Genomic DNA, 24,562 nt, shown 5'->3' with positions numbered 1-24,562 from the left:
TGGGATGAACAAGAGGAACAGAGGGAGAGGCAGAGAGCATCCCATGCCAACTCAGGTCTGAGCACCTGGCCTGACGTAGGGCTTGATCCCAGGACCCTGATATTATGAGCTGAGCCAAAACCAAGAGTCAGATGCTTAACCAACTGCACCACCCAGGCACCCCTTATACTTAATGGATTACTAAGCCTACTGACAGTGAATATATTAAGAGTGATCTAGAGGGAATTTTTTTCTTAGAGCTATCCACTCTTAATTTTGCATGCTTGCCCATTGTACTATGGAATAGCAGTCTGTTGAGATCTACAAAAGTAGTGAAAAGAAAGAAGGGAAAGTAACATGGAAATTTGATGATGGGGAGAGAATGAACTGGAACACAATGAAAGATACTGGATATTGAATATTTGAGAAAGGAAAGATACTTTAGTGATCTTCTTGTGGCTTCTTTCACAGTGTCATCTTAGTTTTAATAGTCCAAGGTTGATGACACGTCACCACTCTTATTTCCTGTGTCCAAGTTAAAGCTGTAAAGAGAGGAAAGAATGTGCTGTGTGCCCTTTAAAAAGGGGTATGGTAAAACTACCATACTTGTTAATATACCATATGACTGAGTGTGCCATATATTTAAATTATTATGCCATGCCATTCTCATACCATAGATAAAGTCCTGTTTGCCCTGTGGATGAAGTGACACAGTCTTGATAATGGCAAAGCTACAGAGCCCTTAGGACATGGGAGTAGGTTTTCCTGGTGACCTTCTTCCTTGCAGACCCTTGAAGACTGCAGTTTGAAGTAAAGCAGCACTAGTCTTGTCTGAAACACCTCCAGCATGCTTCATTTTTACCTTTCTACTCTGTAAGATCATTACAGATTCACTAAGGTGTATTTAGTTAAATTCTGGGAATGTCAGTAGGGTATTAGATAAATTTTTAGTATACAATAGACAATGAAAATGGTCACTTATAATAAGTTTTTGAAAGTTAACAGCAACCCGGAATATCTTATAAAGACGGAGTTATTTGTAGAAGTGATTGTAATTAGATCTTAGTGGGGACTCATTGGGGGAAAGGTAAATATACACTGTTCATGGAGGGTTTGGTTTTTTTTTTTTTGGCCTTGAATTTTTTTTTTATTTTATTTATTTTTAAATTTTTTAATTTATTATTTTTTTGTCCCTGCTGGGCTTTTTATTAATGTATAATGTATTATTTGTTTCAGGAGTACAGTCTATGATTCATCAGTCTTACACAATTCATAGCGCTCACCACAGCACATACCCTCCCCAATATCCATAACCCAACCACACTATCCCTATCCACCCCCACCTCCCCAGCAAACCTCAGTTTGTTTCCTGAGATTAAGAATCTCTTATGGTTTGTTTCCTTCTCTGGTTTCGTCCTGTTTCATTTTTCTCTTCCTTCCCCTATGATCCTCTGTCTTGTTTCTCAAATTCCGCATATCAGTGAGATCATATGATAATTGTCTTTCTGTGATTGACTTATTTTGCTTAGCGTAATACCCTCTAGTTCCACCCATGTCATTGCAAATGGCAAGATTTTATTTTTTTATGGTTGCCTACTGTTTCATTATATATATACCACATCTTCTTTATCCATTCATCTGTTGATGGAGTTTTAAAAGTACATTGTAACCTGTTGCTATTTGTAGAAATCTACTTCCCTGTAGTTTAATTTCTTCTGTTCGAAGTGAATTATAGATTCTTTTTAAATTTAAAATAGTTTAAAGAACATATTAAATGGAGATTATAGATAATTATAATTAGAAAAAATTTTCTTTAGAAAAATAAGTCAGTGTGTCTTTGAAAGAGACTATGAAAAATTTATTCAGGTCTATGATTGTGTGTAAGTCTTTTCCAGTAATTTTCTAATTTAACCTAAAAGAAGTTACACATTTAATTTAATATTCTGTTGTTAAATAAAACAAGAATATAATTCTCCCTGCTGATTCTTATTTTCCCCACAATATATAAGAAATTAACTTACCTACTGCTAATAGCACATCTTCAGTATGACGTATTAATAAAGATGTATAAAGTTTAAACATCTTTTAAGTACAAGGAAAATAACAAGTGATTAATCTTAAGGTGAATTGGCAATATTAGAGCAGCTTTCAAATGCAACCATTTTATTCCCTGGGAATACTTTTTAAAGAAAGAAAAATCTATCCCCCAAATTCAAATTCCTCCTTACTGTACAGGATCTGTTTGTAGTTGCGATCTCTGCCATTGATAAGAGGTAAGAACAGTGTATTAAGTGTGGGAATATGACCAATGTCCAGCAGTAGGATTCATGCCAGTTATGGGAATATTTTACTTTTATAAGAGATCAGTCTTAAGTATAAGAAATCCCCCAGTTGCTACGATGTTGGCTAACTTTGCTTCAATGCTATATAATTTTCAGAGCACAGGAGGACTTCCTCAAGGGCCAGTTAAGTCACCTTTTTGTCTTTGACATGCTGTGTTTAACACACAAATCAGCTGTATGAAGGATGCTCAGTACTACAGCAGCCACCAAAGAGCAGGAAGACTGTTTTGAGAGGACTGCAAATTGTTACTATATTATTTTTTGAAATTTTTTTAAAGATTTTTTAATTTATTTGATAAACAGAAATCACAAGTATACAGAGAGGCAGGCAGAGAGAGAGGAAGGGAAGCATGCTCTCCGTCAAGCAGAGAGCTCGGTGTGGGGCTGAATCCCAGGACCCTGGGATCATGACCTAAGCCGAAGGCAGAGGCTTTAACCCACTGAGCCACCCAGGCGCCCCTGTTACTATATTTTTATGCCAAAAAGTATATAATGGAAAATTTCTAACAGGTTCTTCGGTTTCTACTTAACACATTGTGTTTACATGTTTATATTTGCACATTGGAGGACCAAGTGGGGATTATAAACCTAGCTGGATTTCATCCACTGGCAGCTAATTGTTTTATTGGCCACCAGGCAGGAACTCTGGTTATCAACATTAAATACCCTCTCTTTGGGTAAATATTCCTATTTCTGTGGCAATTATCCTATTATTTGGAATGAATATAATATCCTTTTACTCTGAACCAGTGCTCTCCAAACTTCACCTATTTCATTTGTCACTTTCATAATTTTGCCATAACTGTGCAACATGTTTATTATTATATTTTAATGTATTAAAAATACTGATTTATTAAATATCTCTTTTTTGTGTACTGGCATTTTGATAGATGGTTCACATGCAAGATCAAGAGTGCTGTAACAGCCCTGTAGTGCAATTATTATTTTTTTTTAAAGATTTTATTTATTTATTTGACAGAGAGAGAGCACAAGTAGGCAGAGAGACAGGCGGTAGGGGGGAGGAGGCTGCTCGCCAAGCAGAGAGCCTGATGCGGGGTTCGATCCCAGGACACTGAGATTGTGACCTGAGCCAAAGGCAGAGGCTTAAACCACTGAGCCACCCAGGCGCCCCTGTAGTGCAATTATTAATAATGTCATTTTACAAATAAAGATAAACATGGAGTCACATGGCCAGTATGCGGTAGAGCTAGAATTGAGAGCCTGGTAATTTAACCCTTTCATCATTACGGAGTGAAGCTGTTTATCTCTAGTAATAATATTCTTTTGCTTTAAACTCTGTTTTGTCTTATATGAGAACATAAAGTTTGTTTTATTAGTATCCAATCAAACTGTTCCCATCCTTTTATTTGAAACCTTTTTGTGACCATATGTATCAACTATATCTCTTGTAAATGGCTGGATTTAGAATTTTAGAATTTAGCTTTTAGAATTTTTTTCTTCTAGTCTGAAAGTCTCTATTATTTAATTGGCTACCTAATCAGTTTGCACTTATTTTGATTTCTTATATATTTGGTATTATTTCTACCATCCTATTTTGTATTTTGCATTTTTATTATTTTTTCCTCTTTCCTGATTGGTTTTTAATTGAATTGTATTTATTTCATTTCTCCCCTCTATTATTCCAGAAATTATACTATTTCTATGATTTTAGTGCCTAATTTAGTGTTTCAAATGTATATATGTATACACACACACACACATATATATATATGTGTATATATATATGTTTAAATAATACATTTAAAGTTAAGTACCTCTACTGCCTCCAAGGGAAAAAAAATTACTATGGTCACTTTAGCTCTACTCCCATCCCTCCACTATTTACATATTTTTTCCAGAATTTTAAGTATATTTTGTTTTCTTTCTCTCATCATCAGATGTTATTTTTGCTTCTAAATGCTTTAGAACTAACCCACATATTTTCTAGTTTCTTTTCTGATTCTTTCTGATGTGTCTTAGATTTTCATTTTGGGAGCCTTCTCTGTCTTCCTGGAATATATGCATCAGAATGTCACCAGTGAGGGCTGTTAGGGCTTAGGGTGGGACTGGAGTTTTTCTTTATTCTTTAAGGGTCTTGACCCCTGTAGGTATTTCAATTCTGATTCCTCACTGGGTCTGCTCTAAATTTCTCTACAAAACCTCCCAAGGCATTCATAATCCATTAAGCAACCTATTTTCAGTTCCCTCTTGGTCTTTTGGCTAAGGGAATTTGCCTTTCTTGTGAACTTGGGCTTGTATTGTAATGGGTGTTTCTTGTAATTTTCACATAATTTCTAGGCATTAGGAAGTGAAAAGATTTTCAGAATGTATCATCTACCACATTGCTAGAATAGAAGTTAAATATTAAGGCATTACTATTTTCTTGAGTTTTTAAATTTACTCACTAAAAGGGTAATCTTTAAAATGAAATTGGTGAATAAAAAAAATAATTGTAGGTGTAAAGAGCAAGAACTATGGGCCTAGGGACTTTATCCCGAGGTAGAGAGCAAATGTCCGGACAGAGCAAAGAAAATTGGATCTTGAACCAGTGAGGTCTAAGGTGTTGAGAAAATAGCAGACAGGGACATCAAGGCGAACGTAGCTGAGGGCAGGAAAATGAGGACAGAGAGAAGCTCCAGCAGAGAAAGGACCAGGACCACTTGAGATGTGAAGAAGAATGGTAGCTGGGGCATGAAAAAATAATGTAAGGAGTAAAGGGAGATTACAGCTTAGATAGAGGAAGAGATTCTGGGAACTCAGATTCTGTTGGAATTTAAGGAAGGAAATTGTATGGGCCTATGATAAAAGAAGCGATTAGTAATCATCAAATAAGGAACATCCCTTAATTAGAGGTCCAAAGCCTAGACAGTCTGTAGGCTGTCTTCCTTTTTTTTTTTTTTAATATATTTTATATATTTATTTGACAGCAAGAGAGCACAAGCAGAAGGAGCAACAGAGGGAGAGGGAGAGAAGCAGGCTCTCCATTGAACAGGGAGCCCTATGCCAGCTTGATCCCCAGCTCAGACCCAGGATCCCAGGACACTGGGATCATGACCTGAGCCAAAGTCAGATGCTTAACTGACTGAGCCATCCAGGCGCCCCTGCAGGCTGTCTTCCTGCCCTTAGAGGCTACTTTCAACTCAGATGCCGATCCTTGGTTCAGTCAGCTGTGGCCAAATGACAGGATACTGAACACGTTATGCTGGACACAAGCAAATGTGTGTGACTTTCATTATTCCCATGGGAGCAATGTTACTGGGAGGCATGTCCAATACAGGTTGCTGACAAGCAAAAAACAAAACAATAGGGAAAAACTTCACATAAGTCTTCACATTCCACAGATTGATACAAAATAACTGCTACACCTCCATGAATGATCACCGCACCTCAAGTACAGTAGACCCTTGAGCAGCATGGGTTTAAACTGCGCAGGTCCACTCATATGTGGACTTTTTTTGAGCATATACAGTACGGTGCTGTAAACGTATTTTGTCTTCTTTGTGAGTTTCTTAATAACATTTTCTTTTCTCTAGCTTATTTTATTGAAAGAACACGTCATATAATACATATAATATACAAAATATCTTAATCAACTATTCATGTTTATTGGTAAGGTGTCTATTTAACAGTAGAGTACTAGTATTTTAAGTTTCAGGGGAACCAAAGGTTATAGGCAGATTTTTGACTGTGCAGAGAGTCTTGACCCCCACATTGTTCAAGAGTCAACTGTAATTGGAATTTCATAGGCAGTGTGTGGCACTGAGCAGAGATGTGTGGGTATATTGAATGTAGAGACAGATCCGTGTCCATGGAGAAGATTTAGAGCTTAGATAAGGACGCATAAGCAATCAATACAAGTTATCTACTGAATGTATTTAAGACGTTTCTCATCCAGTCGTATTGATAGATAAGAAATGTGTGATATGAGGTGATTTGTTAATGTTTTGGTATTCACTGAATATTGTACACCAGCTTTTGTTGAACTGTGTGTGTGTACAAATATTTATTTAATTGCGTTTATAATAGCCTGGAAATACATGAAGATGTATATTTTTAACTAGCTATTTGTAGTCATTGAGATCCTAATATATTTCTTAAAACAAATGTAAAAACATATCGGCTTACTTAGTATTTGAACAGAGTAATTATATTCCTCCCACTGCATAATCCACCTAGTTCCCAAATCAAAATAACTGGAAACCACCCTAATTTTTAACTCTCTCCTGTCCTCCTTCTAATGCTTTGTTCCTCAATGCTTTTACCATTCCTAACCCCCTAAGGAGCCTTTTACATGTTATTTTCCTGTCCTTCCCACGTGACATTTTAATGTCATAGATAACACTGTATCAGTTTATATACTGTGGCTCTTTAGAGGAGCACAAGCTATTTTATCTAAGAAATGTTTACCCTTCTTACCCCCACCAAGAAGCAGTTATTATTTGGAAGCATATCACTCCCATTGAGATTGTTTCCTGAAATGAGTCATCAAGACTGACTGATTTTGCTTCCTACAAAGAACTCCATGATCATACACTGGGGATTACAGAGAACAGAGGTTTTTATTTTTAATTGCCAGCTGAAAGCTACCCAAGTTTTCTAAGTAAGATACTAAAAACCTCATCTAGCATGAATCTACAAGACCCACATCCTTAAATTATAAATGATAGAAAACAACTTTCAAATTCAGTGAAATCTGGTCTAAAATGAGGAGAAGCATCAAGAGCAGATACTGACTTATTCACCTCGTGAGTAGAAGGTAGAGCTCTCTAAAATAAATGGCACAGCATTGGAAAGCCCAATCAAAAAATTTCTCACCTAGAATCTGTGAGAACTTGGGACAGTTTTAACACTGGAAAACACTGAAACAATGTTTTATGCTTCAGAGTACCAGGTGACATCAACTCAGAGGAGAAGCCTCACAGGTTGGCTATGGCAGAGAGACTGTTGGGGGGACACTTAGGGATCAATATAGCAAAAGCTATTTGGTGTAGGTCACAAAGAAATAAACTCCTATAGCATAATTATAATACATAAGTCTTCATTACTGACCGTATAGAGATTTTGAAAACATCACTGGTCTGGATAATTCTATAATGATTCAAAAATAAGCAAGAAGATGACACAGTTCTTCTAGTTTCAGGCATGACAATATGGTTTGCATCAGACTAAACTTCTCACCTCCAAACCAACAAAACAAAAAGCAAATGTTTGAGGGTATTTGGAAGGAATAAAACAGAAATAAACTTGAAGGGCTTCTATCTTTGAAAGAAGAGAAGAACATGATATAAGTGCCAAATTTACCCCAGTTTTCTCTGAAGGTACTTTCTGATTTAGTTACATGGGGGTGTAGTCCAATCAGAAAGCAGGAGTCTTACTGGACTGAGGAGGCAGATCACAGGTCAGGAACTGACAGAGGAAGGGAGCAAAAAACTGTGCATGGAGGGGTCCAAAACTTGCCACAGATTACCCTAAATTAATGTTGACTCCTGAGATGAGCATGCACAGGGAAAGACTCCAAGAAACCAAAAAGTGGTTTCTTAAAGAACTGAGCAATGATTCCAGTGGGTGCCCCAGTGCTGGGGAGACACAGATTGCCTTCAAGCTCCACAGTCAGAGGGGCTTGAAAAACCTTTAATTTCTTGTACAAATTCCAGAAAGGCCAAACTCTGGGGCTATGCATTACACTCTGTGAATAATGGTAAAGCTTTAAACCCAACTCTGAACAGGAACAAGATAACTTCTCTCTGCCAACCAAAAGAAAATTTTATCCTTATTGAAGGAAAATAAAAAAGCAAACATCTAATTAAAGTTTATGAGGCATGATTTAAAAATTAAATTAATAAAAAAGGACCAACTGAATAAAAACCAACAATACAGTTTTCATATAGGGGCTTTAAAATATCCATGATTAATATGTTCCAGAAAACATAGGATGATGGACATCTTCTGCAGAGACCCGGAACCCATTCCAAGAGTCAAATGGCAATTCTAAAACTAAAAGATACAAAACAAAAATTTAATAGGTGGATTTAATGGCATATTAGAAGCAGATAATTCTTGAGCTGGTCAGTGAAGAGTATATAAATCTATGTACAAAGAGAAAACAAGAAAGTAAATTGGAGGAGGACATAAGAGACATGGGGGGCATAATGAAAATATCTAATCTACATGTAATTTGGATCCCAGAAGGAGAGGAAATGACAGTAACAATATTTGAATACCAAGGTACTGGCTGAGAGTTTTCCAAAACTGATGAAATACATCAAATTACAAATAAAAATATTTCAAAAAATCCCAGCATGTAAAAAGAGAAAAAAAAAGTCTATCAATATCATGATCAAAGTACTGAAGACTAAAGAAAAAACATTTCTTAAAATAATCTCCGGGAAAGAAAGAAACATGAAGTTCACTGAAGCAGTAAGACTGGCTGAAATTTTAACGGATAATATGAAAGCCAAAAAAGCTGTGGAATGACTGAAAGGAAGAATGCTGTAGGAAAAAAAATCAAACAAACAAGAAACAAAACAAAGAAATCTCCCAGCCTAAAATTTTATGCTTAGCAAAAACATCCTACAGACAAGAAGGAAGGAAGGAAAGAAGGAGGAGGAAGGAAGGGAGGGAGGGAGAAAGGGAAGAAGGAATAAAACAGGAAGGAGAATTCGTCCCCAGTAGACCCGCATTCCATGTTGAAGGAAAATGTTCCCAGTTGGAAGCACTAAATTTGAGGAAAGAATGAACACTGGAGAGGGTTAATGATGATAAGGACATCTTGTGGTAGTTGAAACATGTGGAAATGGGTGCCTGGGTGGTTCCCTCAGTTAAGCATCTGACTCTTGATTTCAACTCAGCCCGTGATCCACTGGGCATGGAAACTCCCTAAGATTCTCTCTCCCTCTCCCTTTGCCCCTCCCCACTCCTATTGTGTGCGTGTGTGGGTGCACGGGTTCATGCCTTCTCGTGCTCTCAAAAGAATATATAGAAGTAAAATATCTAAAACACCTACATGAAAGATGGAAAGGAAATCAAGCTGTTCTAAAGTTTTTGCATTCTTCTGTAAGAAATTGTCTAAGGAAGTTTCTAATAAGTCAAGGTACGTATTTTTTTAACCCTTAGGGTATCTGTTATTTATTCTAATAAATAATAGAAGAATATATAACACAGATGCTAATAGTGGAGAAAAAGATACAGAATTAATCTACTTGGGCAAAAATGGAGAAGTAGAAGAAACATGATGATTAAAAATGAGTGGCAAGTGATAGGGTCAATTCCAGCTATCTCAGTAATTGCATAAAAGTAAATGGACTAAATATTTATAACCAATGTCATGAAATGAAAAAAGGGAGATATCAGTGTTGGATACACAAACAATTGTATACTGATAAGTTTTGCAGTGGTTAGCCAAACTATAACCAACAAGCCAAAGCTGGCCCATTGTGGATAAAGGTTTACTGGAGCACATCTATGCCCATCTGCTTATATATTATCTATAGCTCTTTACCCACCATAATAGTAAGCTTGAGTAATTGCAACAGAGACAATCTGGCCAACAAAGCCTAAAATATTTACTATCTGGCTCTTTACAAAATAAGCTTGCCTAACCCTGACTTAGATCTGATGTACAAATTTCTTGGAAAGTACAACTTAACTAAAAATGACATAAGAAGGAAAAACACTTTGAAGAGTCATGTATCTATTTTTTTTTAATGATTCTGTAATTATTTTAAGGTTCTCCACAAGGAAAACTCCTCACCCATGTGGATTCACTGGTTAATTATTCCAAATATTTAAAGAATGAATGCTCTCAGGCATATACCAATTACTCTAGAGAATAAAAAGTCAGAATAAAAATACTTCATAAAGCTTTTTGTGAGGCCAGCCTACCCTTGATAAATTTGATAAGGACATTAGAAGACAGGAAAATTACAAACCAAAATCTCTTATTAAAATAGATAAAAATTTGGGTTGACTTTTGGCATTTTGGTAAACAGTATTGTGATTTATGTATATTACAGCTATCTTTTAATATGCCTTACATTACTGGTCCCTTTTCAGGCTTACCATGCAATCTTGGTCGACATCCATATTCTTTTGGTGTGCTGAATATTTAGAAAGTGTTTATCATTTATCAATCTTTTTTTAAAAATTCTTGTTTGAAATGAGTTTCTAAATTGGCTATTACCATAATTTCATTGATTTACACTTATTTATACTTTATCATATATGAAATTGGTATGTATTTTACAATGATGGCATGCCATAGTTTAATTAGCAGCACTTTTTCTTCCTTAAAAATACATGGACTAATAATGTATCTTAATATTGATGACACCTTCGATTTGATTGAATGCGTATAGGTTATCTTACCATCTTAGCCATTTTATGGTAAATTATATCACACCAAGACCTGTGTGTTATTTACAGTGTGAGCAAAAGCTATCATGACCACCAGACATCATTTGCAGTACCTATCAGTATGAGATCTCTAAAATTCTGCTAAGTTCAGGATATGAACTTTTTTATTATTTGTAGTTCTAGGATCCAGTAAGCCATAGAACAAATACTAGACCAGTTTCCTATGCAGGTTTTGTAGGTTTTGGTTCTACCTGTAAAGTAGGACTCTTGTTCTTTAATGGTCCTCTTGCCACTTCTGATTAAATGAAATTTGCTCTCAACTAAATATTCTAAGATCAATTAATCATTTTAACAGAAAACCCAATTCTAATCTTGCATTAATATAACTTTGTCAGTAAATGACTCACACACCTTTCTTATTATATTATGAAGATTTACATCAAATGAAACCAGTTTGTCAAAGTTTTATTTATTTATTTTTTTTACCCTTCAGACTTATTGTTTACAACCACAATGAAACAGGGCAAATAGTTTACTTTTTCTCAAACCTTCTACACTTTAAGGTATCCATTCAAGTTCTGTCTTTTACTATCTTCATTCACCTTCCAGTTGTTTTACTATAAGAAATGATTTCCTTCTTTTCCTTTGATAAATAAAAACACATCTATTATCTTGAATATCTATCCATGTATTTTAAAATATATGCCACTTTTGTTTCTAGTATAGAACCAACCACCAATGTTTTCTGTTTGTTTGTTTGCTTGTTTTTGTTTTTATTTATTTGACAGAGAGAGAGAGAGATCACAAGCAGGCAGAGAGGCAGGTGGGGGAAGGGGGTTGGAAGCAGGCCCCCCCTGAGCACAGAGCCCACTGCAGGGCTCCATCCCAGGACCCTGGGATCATGACCTGAGCTTAACCCACTGAGCCACCTAGGAGCCCCACCAACCATCAATGTTAATTACAACTTTTAACCTAAGATTCTATTGCACCAAGAAAACTCAGAGGTAGATAATTGAGCATAACAGACTGTCATATGCAAGCACACCGACAAGTTACACAGCACACGTAACAAAACACCCACACTCACAATATCCATTAGATATTTTCTTAAAGTTGCAAAAATAAGGGTAAACCTTATCAACAGCAAAGATTAATTTAACTATGTCTAAGTTTAACTAAACTGCCAGACTTTTCCAAAGCAGCAGCATTTTACTTCCCCAACAGCAATGTATGAGGGTCCCAGTTTCTTCAGATTCCCATCAACATCTGTTATTGTCTCCTTTTTATTATAGCTATCCTAGTGTGTAGGAAGTGGCATCTCATCATGGTTCTCATAAGGCTGTTTTTAAGCCAGTTTATCAGACTAGTTTGATATCTCCAAGAGCCAGTTTATCAGACTAGTTTGATATCTCCAAGGATTCACTTTGATCATGTATATAAATTCTTATATTAAAATTCTTCTGAGTTGGGAATTTCTTGAAATTTTTTTTTTCTTAAAAGGCTCTCATATTCAAAGTATCGGAATTTCAGTTTCTTTTTTTCTCTAGGGAATCTTTAGTTACCTATATTAGAATTATGTAAGTACATACTCATTTGTATAGATCAATCAGAACAAGAGCTCTACTGAATTTTTTTCTATCGAATTTAAGACCCTTTGGGATCTAGTATCTATCTGCCTGGACAGCTATCCCTAAGGTACACAGAAAGGGAGAGATTTTTATTATCAATCAAAAAGACTTTTTAAGCATTCAAAGAGAACTAGCAACTCAGTTTTACATTTAGCCATAGGGCCAAAATTAACACTGAAAACCTAAGCCCAGACTTTAAAGAGCAGTTCTTTTTTTCAGTATGCACAAGACATTTTCATGAGCGATGTGAACTTTTAGTGCCTGGCAGACAGACATGTAAAAAGACTAACAAGCCAAATTTTTTATCATTTGCCACCCAACTTGTAATATATCCTGATTTCTGCCATGCAACAGATTTAATTCCAAGGATGGTTTTCCTCATTGTTGGTGCCGTTAGTGAGGAATGTGCTCTTAGTTACAACAAGCAAAATAAGACCAATTTACCAAGAACCAGAAACAAACAAGCAAAATAAAGAAACATAGAAAACCAGAGTCAGAAAAAAAGAAGCAGAAGTTGAAAGTCATGTTTATTTGCCACTTGATTAAAGGCAACCTTGAGTTTAAGGAGTCCATGGGTGCCCTGCTCCAGCAAAATAGTTTAATTGTATCCAGCAGGGTGTCCATGTGGGCATTTTGATGGGACTCCCCAAAGCAATCAGAACATAATTCTCAACATTAAAACATAGTAATAAAAAAATGGATAGCATATGTTGAAATTTTAACTCGTTAGTGAAAAAACCAACAGGATGATAAACTGATTCCAAAGATGATCCAAGAAACTCAGGTATACACACACACACACACACACACACACACACACGCACACACAGTAACAGTCATTGAAAAAAGAATGAATGCTAGAATAAGATTATGAATTTAGGTTCAAAACTAGGTAATATTCTCTAGGTCAGTAAAACCATAACCTTTGGAGTTTCCCTATCTTTTACATAGTAATCATTTGCTCCTTATCAGTTTTATTCAAGTTAACATCTCACTTTAAAGAGTTGTAAAATGTTTGGATCATAATTACTGTCAGAGTAAACAGTCAAAAATTTTACATTTCTCTGGAAGTCAAATGACCTTTAAAGTGGGCTTGTTAGATAATGCTCAAGGAAGGCATAAAAAGTAAAGTACTTTTTTTTCTTGGTCTCAAATCCACATTAGACTTTTTTTCTAGGGGGAAATTATTCCTCTGAGCAATTGGGGAAATGGAGTATCTTGAGTGTTATATGAAAGATAAGCTATAGGGCAGTTTTTCTGTTGGGTTGAACGTATTTTTTTTTAAGATTTTATTTATTTATTTGACAGAGATCACAACTAGGCAGAGAGGCAGGCAGAGAGAGAGGAGGAAGCAGGCTGCCTGCTGACAGAGAACCTAATGTGGGGCTCGATCCCAGGACCCTGGGATCATGACCTGAGCCGAAGGCAGAGGCTTTAACCCACTGAGGAACCCAGGCGCCCCTGAACATGTTATTTTTGAGAGACCGATCCAAACAGCAATGTCCACTGACAGCTGGCTATCTAAATCTGGAGTTCAGGACTGAGTACAGGTGGAGAAAAACAACTGGAATTTGCAGCACATGGATAATATGTAAAGCCCAAGACCAGATTGAGACATCTAGGGAGTTAGTCTCATATGGAGGAATATAGGTCAGAGGGCTGAACACTGAAGAACTCCAGTATTTAGTGATGAAAGAAAATAAAGTTCTTTTCAGTGAGGCACAGTGAGATCATGAGACTAAAGTGTTCCCTGATCGTAGAATCAAATGTTTTGTCACATACATGATTTATTGAGAGATCAAAAGGGTAAGAACTGTGCAGTGATAGGATTTTGCCATGTAAGGTCACTGGTGACTTTTAAAAAAAGGCAGCTTTGGGTGGCTCAGTCAGTTAAGCATCTGCCTTTCAGCTCAGGTCATATTCTCAGGGCCGGGGTGGGGGACGGTGGGGATTGAGTCCCATGTTTGGCTTCCTGCTCAGCCAGAAGTCTGCCTTCTCCCTCTCCCTTTGGGTGTGCTCTCTCTCTCTATCTCAGATAAATAAAATTTTTAAAAGCGGGGGGCAACTTTGGTGAAGTAGTAGGGACAAAGCCTGATTTAAATTAGTTCAGAGTAGAATAGGAAGAGAGGACATACAGACAACTGCTTGAGGAGATTTTTAGCCAAAGTCAGTAGCCGGAGGGAGAGGGAATCAAAGAAGAAAGGTAGGGTTTATTTTGTTTGATTGATTTTTTTTTTTAAAGATTTTATTTATTTATTTATTTGACAGAGAGAGATCACAAGCAGGCAGAGAGGCAGGTAGAGAGAGAGGAGGAAGCAGGCTCCCTGCTGAGCAGAGAGCCCGATGCGGGCCTCGATCCCAGGACCCTGAGATCATGACCTGAGCCGAAGGCAGCGGCTTAACCCACTGAGCCACCCAGGTGCCCAATTGTTTGATTGATTTTTAAAGATGGACTATATTATAGTCCATTTTTATACTGACATCACTTTTTTTTTTTACTTCCTATTCATAAATCTTTAGTTCACTCAGCAATGGGAAGGGCGCTATGGCAAATCTAGTGATGCATAAGGTGCGTGCTGATATAAAATATCCAAATCCGAATACAACCAATAGAAACTAGAAAACAGGGCTGGGAAACAGGAGTCACGATACTAGAGAGACTCTCAGGAGCTTTATAAAGCAGAAAGCATTAGAGTACATCCTGAAGTATTCAGGCACTAAATTAAACTGAGTGACAGGAATAGTTTTCCAGGCAATGGAAGCAGAACAAATAAAAGGATACCAAATAGGGGAATAGAAAGCTTATTTGTACTAAAACAGTAACCTTCACATGGATTAAAGTAACCTGATTAGACTCCAGAAACCTCTCCCCGCAATTAGGTAAACAGAATTGAAAATGTCTTCACATGTTCTCACTGAACATTATGATATTCCAAATTCTTTATATCGTATAAGAATGCTTTTAAAATTCTAAATAAAATATTTTATTTTTTGAAGAAAAATTACAGCATTTATTCACAAAAATAATTTTAACATAACTTCTTAACCCCCTGAATGGTCATCACTATACAGATTTCCTTAAATTTTTTCATAATTTTTGTCAACAAAGTGTGTTGATGCTATAGTGGTGAGCATAGCTGCCTTCCGGAATTTTTTCAGATAGTGGAACATTTCATTGCTGTGATTAAATGTCCATGAAAAATATTTTGAATCTTCCTAGCTCATCTCAAATACATTTTCAGAATAGAAGTATCATTGAAGACATTTCCCTATGCTTTTAAACTTTTCTATAGCCCAAAGAACATTCCTGAATATTTTACAGTAGTATTTTTGTGAAATAACTTTTCAGATACAAATTGAGAGTTATAATAGAATTCCATTTTTTGTGGAAATAACGGGGAGAGAAAAGGTAGATGCTAGTTTATCCAGACTTTATTAAGGTAAAAATAAAATCATCAGAAAAGAAGTTTTCAATTACCCTGCAACAAGTGTTCTAAAAAGAGTGATGAGAGGTGGAAAAACTACTGACTTCTTAGTCACCAGCATTTGATTGAAGATGGACATGATCACTGCAAAACTGAACAAATTGTGACATTGCTTCATATCCTCCAGTGGAAGTCTGCAAGTAAAATCATAGAAAAAGCAGATAGTAGGAGTGGACTTAAGGAGAGGTGACAGATTTAGGTCATGCATTGAAATAAATTGTGAGGACACAGAAGAAATCTATCATAATATTTCTCAGAAAAGAAGGTCCACTGGAATTGGGAATACAAACCCCACAGGAATCAGTTTTGAACCAGCTATATGTAATACCATCTTCATTAATGTTTCGAAAAAGAGTTTGCATAAAGTGTATAGCAAAACTACCAGGTTTGCACATGGCTTTAGAAACATTGAGTTAAGGGAAAGCTGACTAGAATAAATTGAAAGAATACAAATATTAATATTAATGATGTGGACCAATTCAGGTAATACAGCTAGGGATTAAAAATTCCAAATGATTCCTTTCAAATAGGGGTCTCATTTTTCAATTCAGTTCATGGAAGGATCCTAAGGATCAGTCTTGTTTCTTTTCCATAACTTCTAAGGCTTCCACAATCTCACTCTTTCTGAACTCACCCTGTATCAATTTCCCTTTCTACTGAAACACTCATGTGACCACAAAAATGTTACATGATCCCAAGAATTTCTGTTCCATCATTTCTAATCATATTAGGATTTATTTCAACTTGAGTGTTGAATGTCATCACTGTTAAAAGATGCTCTATTAATGTATTTTGTACTTCAAAACAAGAAATAGAAAATCAAGGTGGTGGTGAGAGTCATGTAAGCCATTTTTGCAGATATTTTAAGGAACCATAAAATAAAGAGGGTCATTTCAGATATAGCAAACCAGGTCTTAATTGGACCAAAAGAGGCCAGTCTAGATGGATAATATAACTGCATATGCAGTATAATTTAAAAGATAATGAAGAATCCTGACATCTGTGACTCCCAACTTGTTTGCCCTACCTCTCTCCCCAACTCACAGACATACATTTACTTTGGCAAGTTAGAGACGGTTTTTTTCCCCACCAACCTTCCATGTTGTCTGAAAGTCTCAACAATAATTTTCTCACTTAGGAGAGAAGTACAGTAATTTACTCAGATAAATTAGTATAATCCAGGAACATAGATAAGTAAGTTCTGATAGGGAAGAAAAAAGAAACATCTCAACCTGAGCATGTGAGTTTGAAATGCTAAAAGGGGAAAATGAGTTGAAATTTGGGAGAGATACAACATGAGAGGACAAGGAAGGAAGGAGGGAAATGTGATTTTTTTTTTTTTTGGCCTCATTAGTAGTCTGTCCAAACTCATAAAGCAAGAGATATCAAATAGCAAGAGCTATCTGTTAGTTGGAGGAACGAGAACAGATAACTGTTTTCATTTTTTCATCTTGTATGGCAAATCCAGAATATCCATTTTTAATAATATTTTTTCCTGAGGAGTGTATATGAACTTGTCTTATTGATTTAAATATTTTTGTTTTTCTCTGAAAGTAACATTAGTAACTATAAAATTAGTAACATTAACCTCCCTATAGATAACGTTGGTTGCATTTCTTCTTACTAAAAGTTCATAGATTCCTGTATTGAATTACTATTGTTTTAAGCTCACATCTAGTCAATCATAGCTACAAGACTACTACTACCCCCCCCCCCCCAAAAAAAAGATTTGCCTGGATTATTTCAAAATAAATTAGGTTTAGAGCTTCAGTTATGCTGACCTGTAATTTATGGATACGTATATGTTTTTACTTTGTAAATATAGTTCATTTACCCCTAAAATGCAAGGCAGACGGATGGGGACTTCAGGAAGAGCCATCATGAAGAGCACCAGTGTGAGTGGGGAGATGTATACACTGGAGCATAATGACGGCAGTCAGTCCGACACAGCTGTGGGTACAGTCGGAGCAGGTGGAAAGAAGAGGAGATCCAGCCTGAGTGCCAAAGTGGTTGCCATAGTGTCTAGAAGGAGTAGAAGCACATCTCAACTAAGCCAAACAGGTGAGTGAAGTGAATTCCATTTGGACACCTCGAGTTCTTGCTGGAGAGACAAAAATGGATCCTCGTGCTATGGCTTGTGAGTGATTGTAGAGTGTACGGATTCTTCTTTGCAAAAGAAGTTTATTTTTCTGTCTCTAAAGATCTGTTACATGTGTGCGTTTATTTATTTATTTTTCCTGTACAGCTGTCTAACCTGGTACCATTTGTTGATCTGTAAAGTGGTCAGATACTTTTCATAAGTTAAAGAAAAAAAAGTAAAGCCATGTTTATAAATATGCAAGGAAATGCAAAGAAGTATTAAAGATCCAAATTGATTTATATGCAAGAAAAGCAACAGGATTCTCCTTTTCAAAATGTTCCATAATATAATTACCTATAATTTAGGTTCTATCTATATTTTTATGGAAAAGAAGGTCAGTTGTGCAACTTGAAATATAGTCTTCAAGCTACTGTATGAACATAATTATTGAACTGTAATTGTGTTTTCAGTGCAAGTTAAAAACCCAGCACTTATTTTTACTTTAGAAAAATGGGTCAGTGGATTTGTGCAAAGAATGTCTTAATACAAATTTGAGTTTCAGATATTTTCTACTGCTTATAAACCTTAAAAGCTTCATGTCCTCAAGGTATATAGAAAAAAGCAAACACAGCGAGGAGGATGGTTATTTCTGTACTACAAAATACTTTTTAAATTGCCCCAAATAACATAATATTTGATCAGACATACCAGATAATTCATTACCATGCTCAGTACTGTGGAAAACTAAAGGTAAGTGAAATATTGGATTGATTTAAATTGTCAGCACTTCTTTCTCCTGTTATAACCATTTGCTCCATATTTTTGTTTCCTGGCAGCAAAAGTCTTGTTGTAACAAAATTTACTCATGCCAAAAAAACTTTCATGAAATTCTTTTTATAGTTACCTTGGCATTCTGGAGAGTATCTATTTTAAAATGTGCATTCTAGTGGACATATTTGCAAATAAAGGTAGGAAATTGAGCCATTGAAAAACTGAACTAGAGTGCACAGCTATCTCAGCAGAGGTTTGTCTTTCTGAGAATCACAGGATGAACCTAGATTAGCGAGTGTCTCTGTATTGGATCAGCCGCTGTGCCGTCCCACTGAGATGAGCTGTTCACTGTGAAGGAGAATCTTTTCTCTTCCTAGGGTCAGACTTCTTCCTGAGGAGTAGGAGGCATTGTTCATTTGTATTGTTTGATTTGTCTTATTTTTAATGGTGATGCTTCTTGGTTTTTGGTATCGATGTAATGATAGTTTACAGTGTGGGGTGTGGATAAGTCTTTCACCACCAGATTTGAAAATCCTTCATCACTTAGATGAAATGGAAATGTTCTTTGATCAACCCGTGCTTCCTCTGTGAGGTTTAGCGGACAACTTATCTTCTTAATCTAACTATTCATAGTCTCTCTTCTATTTGTTCCCTATAGTTAGTTCCCTCTCTGTTATTCACTAGTTACCTAGAATTATATTTTCTTAGAATAAAACACAACAGTAATTTTACACAGGAACTGTATTTGCTACACGGCTTTGTAGGTGATAGGTTCATAGGAGTGTCATTGAAACAGCCTCTTTGCTTTATTACTTTAAATTTTATTCCATTTGTGGTCATTGTTGAATTTCAAATAATATTTACCTTCCGAAAAGATGCATTGTTATTAACTTCCATGGAATAACCTACTTGAGGGGATTAGGTTGCACCGTAAGGGAGCAAAAAAAGACATAGGGTCCCAAAACCAAGCTAACAAAACAATCCTATTCCAAGGTGACTCAGTGAATCAACTTTTACTTCATCTCTGTAGGACTCAATTTCCTTATATACAGGGTGGGTTGGACTAGATGTCCTCCTATGAACTTTCCAGGTATAAAGTTTTATGTCTCTTTTTCTATATCATAATTTTACCTGTTATTTGAGAACCTATTCTCATTCTTCTCTCTATCTTTCTAAAGCAAATGACAAAGGGTGACAAACCTTAGTCATCATGCCTCTTTGTCTCAGTGCATGACCTTGTTTTTCTCCCTATTCTGTGGAGAGGAAAACAGCCTTACTCATACATTAAAACAAGCTGTGTATTCTGTGGACTAGAATGTATTACGTTTCATGTAAATGTTTAGTTATTTTAATATGAAAAAAAAAGACTGATTAAGCTAGGGCTTCTCTTATGGTGAACCTCTAATCCAGACAGCCTGGGTTACAATTTCTCTCTCCTCTATCACACCCACAACGGATAATCAGGAAAATGTGAAGCACTTAGAAGTAAAATTTAATCAGCTCTTTTTAGAATGATTGATTACAAACACACCACTTTTTTTGTTTTTGCTTTTATAAGCCTTTTACTTGCTCAAAGGAGTATATTTGTGTCTTTGAAATCAAATAAAATTTTTTCAACCAATTGAAGAACATAGTAAATTTTATGCACACACATATACTCACATATGTATATTTACTATGAAGAGTATTTACTATGCTCTTTAATTATATATATAATTATTCTTATATATAACTTACTAGCCTCTTCAATTACATATAATTACTCTTATAGGATATTTCAACTATAAATAATATTAATACTTTTAAATCATCTTTACCACACTATTTATTCATAATGAAAAGAACTTCTTTAAATATGTATTTTTTAATAGGAAAGTGACACAAACAGGACATTTCCAATGACTCTAGGTGTTACCACTGGTAAATGTCTTTAGGCGATTCACATACCTAGCTAAATACCTATACAGTTAAGTAGTAGCTGAATTAGATTAAAACATGAAGTAGTGAAAGAAAGGAAAATTATAAGAAAAAGCTCCTGATGTAGCAATATTTTGGAACTGGATGAAGCTCTGAGTAAACTTAATGCTAGGCTTTAGAACTCAAGATAGATTTTAGCTTATGCAGGTTTAGAGGCCCATCCTGTGTACTGTGAGGATTTGGTCCCTCTCTCATAGACTAACTATATGACATTCCCCCAGTGGTAATCCCCTCCTTACTTAAAAATAAAGGCATTTTTGAGTAGCATCTATACATCTGTGAAGGACCATCCCTAAATGACACCCTCGCAATTACCTACAAGTATAATTATTAGTATCATAAAAATGTGTCTAAGTGAATAAACCTATTAATAGAGTTACATTCTAGAGCCTTTTCCATGCACTCTTCAGTTATCTACATGCATGTATATGTACATATAATTTCACTCCTTTATTGGTCACAACAAACTTGTAAGTACCATTACTTTTTTTTTTTTAATTTCTTTTTTTTTTTTTAATTTTTCTTTTAATTTTTTTTTTTATATAAACATATATTTTTATCCCCAGGGATACAGGTCTGCGAATCGCCAGGTTTACACACTTCACAGCACTCACCATAGCACATACCCTCCCCAATATCCATAACCCCACCCCCCCTCTGCCAACCCCCCCTCCCCCCATCAACCCTCAGTTTGTTTTGTGAGATTAAGAGTCACTTATGGTTTGTCTCCCTCCCAATCCCATCTTGTTTCATTTATTCTTCTCCTACCCCCTTAACCCCCCATGTTGCATCTCCTCTCCCTCATATCAGGGAGATCATATGATAGTTATCTTTCTCCGATTGACTTATTTCGCTAAGCATGATACCCTCTAGTTCCATCCACGGCGTCGCAAATGGTAAGATTTCATTTCTTTTGATGGCTGCATAGTATTCCATTGTGTATATATACCACATCTTCTTTATCCATTCGTCTGTTGATGGACATCTAGGGTGGCTCAGCCATTAAGTACCATTACTTTTATTCCCATTTTGAAACTGGAGAAACTAAGGCATACAGTGATTAGGTAATTTGCTCAAGTTCCCATTGTAAGTGATTGGCCCAGAATGTAAGCCCAGGCTTCCAGGTACCAAAGCCTGTGCTCTTAACCCACTGTGCAAAAAAGAAGAGTTTGAAATAGGGTTCAACAAATATTTAAGCACAATCCTGTTGCTAATGCATGGTAGACACTGTACTAGAACTGGGTTAGGAGCTAGGAATATTAGAGATGGATGAAACCCTGTTGCTGCCTTCAAAAATATCAAAATAGAAAAGGGTGAGTTACATATAAGTCTTCCAGCTCAGAAAGAGCAACTATCCAATTATCATTGTGGTACAGAGGGAGCCGAGAGTGTGATCCACTCTCATGAAATCTTGAAAGACTTCTTTGAAGAGGTGAGTCCTGTGCATTAAAAAATAAATCAGTGGGGTGCCTGGGTAGCTCAGCGGGTTAAGCCTCTGCCTTGGGCTCAAGTCATGGTCTCAGGGTCCTGGGATCGAGCCCCACATCGGGCTCTCTGCTCAGCGGGGAGCCTGCTTCCCCTCTCTCTCTCTCTGCCTGCTGCTCTGCCTACTTGTGATCTCCCTCAAAAGTTTACAAAAAAGTGATCTGTCAAACAAATAAATAAAAATCTTTTTTAAAAAATCAGTAATATTTTACAGGGAAGCCCATTCCAGGATAGAGGGACTCTTATCAGCATACCGATAAATGTTGAAAATGATGAGTGCTTACTCCCCTGGGAAATGCATGCATCCTAAAATCATATAAAAGATTTCTTTAATGGATATTCCACCTTACTATAAGAAACAGGTCACCTTAGGACAGATTTTAGATCGAATAAACACTTTGCATCTGAGACTGTGATTTCTGCTTAGAACTTTTAGCTTTTATGAAGAAAACATCTACAAATGTAAAATAACATCGGCTTCATAGACTAGAAATTGCTCAATTTACTCCATCTTACATTATTGAATAACTGTATCTCTAGTACTACACCAGCCATAGTACGTATTTCAAAATTAAAACTGTTGTCCCTAGGGGAAGGAAATTATTCACACTTGAAATAAACACGAACCAAAGAACTAAATGAGAAAATACAAAGCAAGCACCAAATGTAGTAAACTCATGCCACTTGTGCATGTTACCAAAAGAAGCGGGAAATCAGATTGGTCTAAGAGCTGTGTCTCAGGATGAGAGCTCGTGCAGAATTGGTAAATAATCATGGTATAACCATTTAATAAAATTATTATTTATTATATCACTAACAGCTGAAGATACTTTATTAGATTAATATGTTAATGGTTAAACCATTGATTAAATTATGGAAAATGTTGTAGGATGGTTTTATAATTTTCAAACAATTAAGAGTCTATTATCATGTACTAAGAATGTACTGAAAATTCATTTTTTTAATAATACTCTGTACCTTTCTAAAAATTTTCCCCATCCCAAATTTCATTTTCCTCTGTCTAATCCTCTCCTTCAGGACCCTGCTCAAGACCCTTTAACTCTTTGAGTTGTCCCTTGTTACTCCAGCATTTACCAGTATCTTTTTCTCTGAATTCCTGATAGATCAGGCTCTCTACTACTGACAACTTGCTGCAAACACAAAAATTTGGGGGCTATGGCCAATATTTTGTAAGGAAACATATCTCACATGGAGATGGATAAACAAAAGTTTCTGTGACTTCCAAAGGATGCACACCCCTTCTGAGTAAAAAAGAATCTCAACATGTACAAAAAATGCCTTCTGGTCACATGACGCTCCTTGCATATTCTTGCTCTCTTTTTGTGCCACAACAGGGCTCCTGGAGCAGGACCAGGGTTCCTGCAGGTTCCACCCTGGGCTATAGGCCTTGCAGAGCCTTCTCCTGGCTGGCACATTTAGCATTATCTGTTTTAGAGTTTAGGCATTTAGAAAAGACAAAAGAGTCAATACTGCCTTCTGGCTGCCCTATATTCTTGCAAAAATCCTTGAAGCAAGGGAGCATAAAATAATTTTGTGGAAATTATTAAAATGCTAATAAAGAGGAAAGGAAAAATAGGGAGAAAAACAGAAATACACACACACACACGTTTATTTATTTATCAATAAATGGTCCCGGCCAACAGACACAGTTGGGTGAAAGCAAAGGTGTATGAAAGGGTTGCAGTGGGAAATACATTTAGAAAAAAAGATGAGGCCAGGTCTTTTAGAAGCCCTTTAAGGGACTTTGCTCACTTTGCTCCCATTTGATGGAGATGTTTTAATTAAGAGGCTAGAAGAAACAAAGTTATGCTACTGGAAGTTTAAATGGAAGCCAGGTGTACAAAACCAGGGAGAAAGCAAGGAGGTCAGTGTGAGGCTAACAGACGAAATGACAGAGGATGATGCAGGGAGGTAAAGAAAGAACTGTGGAAATGGAAGAAATGAGCTTACTCAGAGAAAGGAATGGACTGAAGATGAAATTAAGAGAAGGCAAGGTGAAACGCCCTGATTCAGGAATAACTACTAAGAAAAGAGGGAGAATGTGAAGAAGTGGGGAGGGGAGGACCAGGATCCAAAAAGAGTGAAGGGTAAAGACAAAAAGAAACTGACTTCCTGGAGAGGAGAGAATTTTGTAGAGAGGCTGGTGAATCCTACAGAAGGATTGAAGAGGCTGGGGAGTGAGAGTAGACCATTGGACTTGGGAACCGAAGCGTTCTTCCTGACCTTATGTTTGAATAGATTTATGAGTTAGGGGGATGATAGAGCATGCCTTGGGTGGGGATGGGATTCAGCGTGGGCCAGAGCCCACTCTCCATTCCATCATTCATCTCAACTTTCTCTCTGTAACAGTCATCTCATCCACACCCACTTAATTAATCCCCATCAGATTTGGGATGGGGTTCTTGTCATGAGTGGAAGGAACTAGAACAGCAGAGACCGGGT

General features: G+C 36.4%; 1 protein-coding gene across 49 annotated transcripts in view; it reads left to right on the top strand.

Moving 5' to 3' along the window:
• Positions 1-24,562, top strand: part of RIMS1 (regulating synaptic membrane exocytosis 1) — a 507,054-nt gene that overhangs the window by 416,570 nt on the left and 65,922 nt on the right. For 43 of the 49 annotated variants that reach the window (XM_047733117.1, XM_047733121.1, XM_047733139.1 and 40 more), the window contains one exon: positions 17,612-17,847. The exons of the other annotated variants lie outside the window; for them this stretch is intronic. In XM_047733117.1, the coding sequence (XP_047589073.1) occupies positions 17,612-17,847 (236 nt within the window). The remainder of the gene's footprint in view (positions 1-17,611; positions 17,848-24,562) is intronic. 49 annotated transcript variants of the gene reach the window in all.

This window comes from Lutra lutra, chromosome 6, assembly GCF_902655055.1.
Source record: "Lutra lutra chromosome 6, mLutLut1.2, whole genome shotgun sequence".
Classification (NCBI taxonomy): Eukaryota; Metazoa; Chordata; class Mammalia; order Carnivora; family Mustelidae; genus Lutra; species Lutra lutra.
The sequence above is the reverse complement of the archived record's forward strand: the minus strand, read 5'-3'. Positions and strand labels throughout refer to the sequence as shown.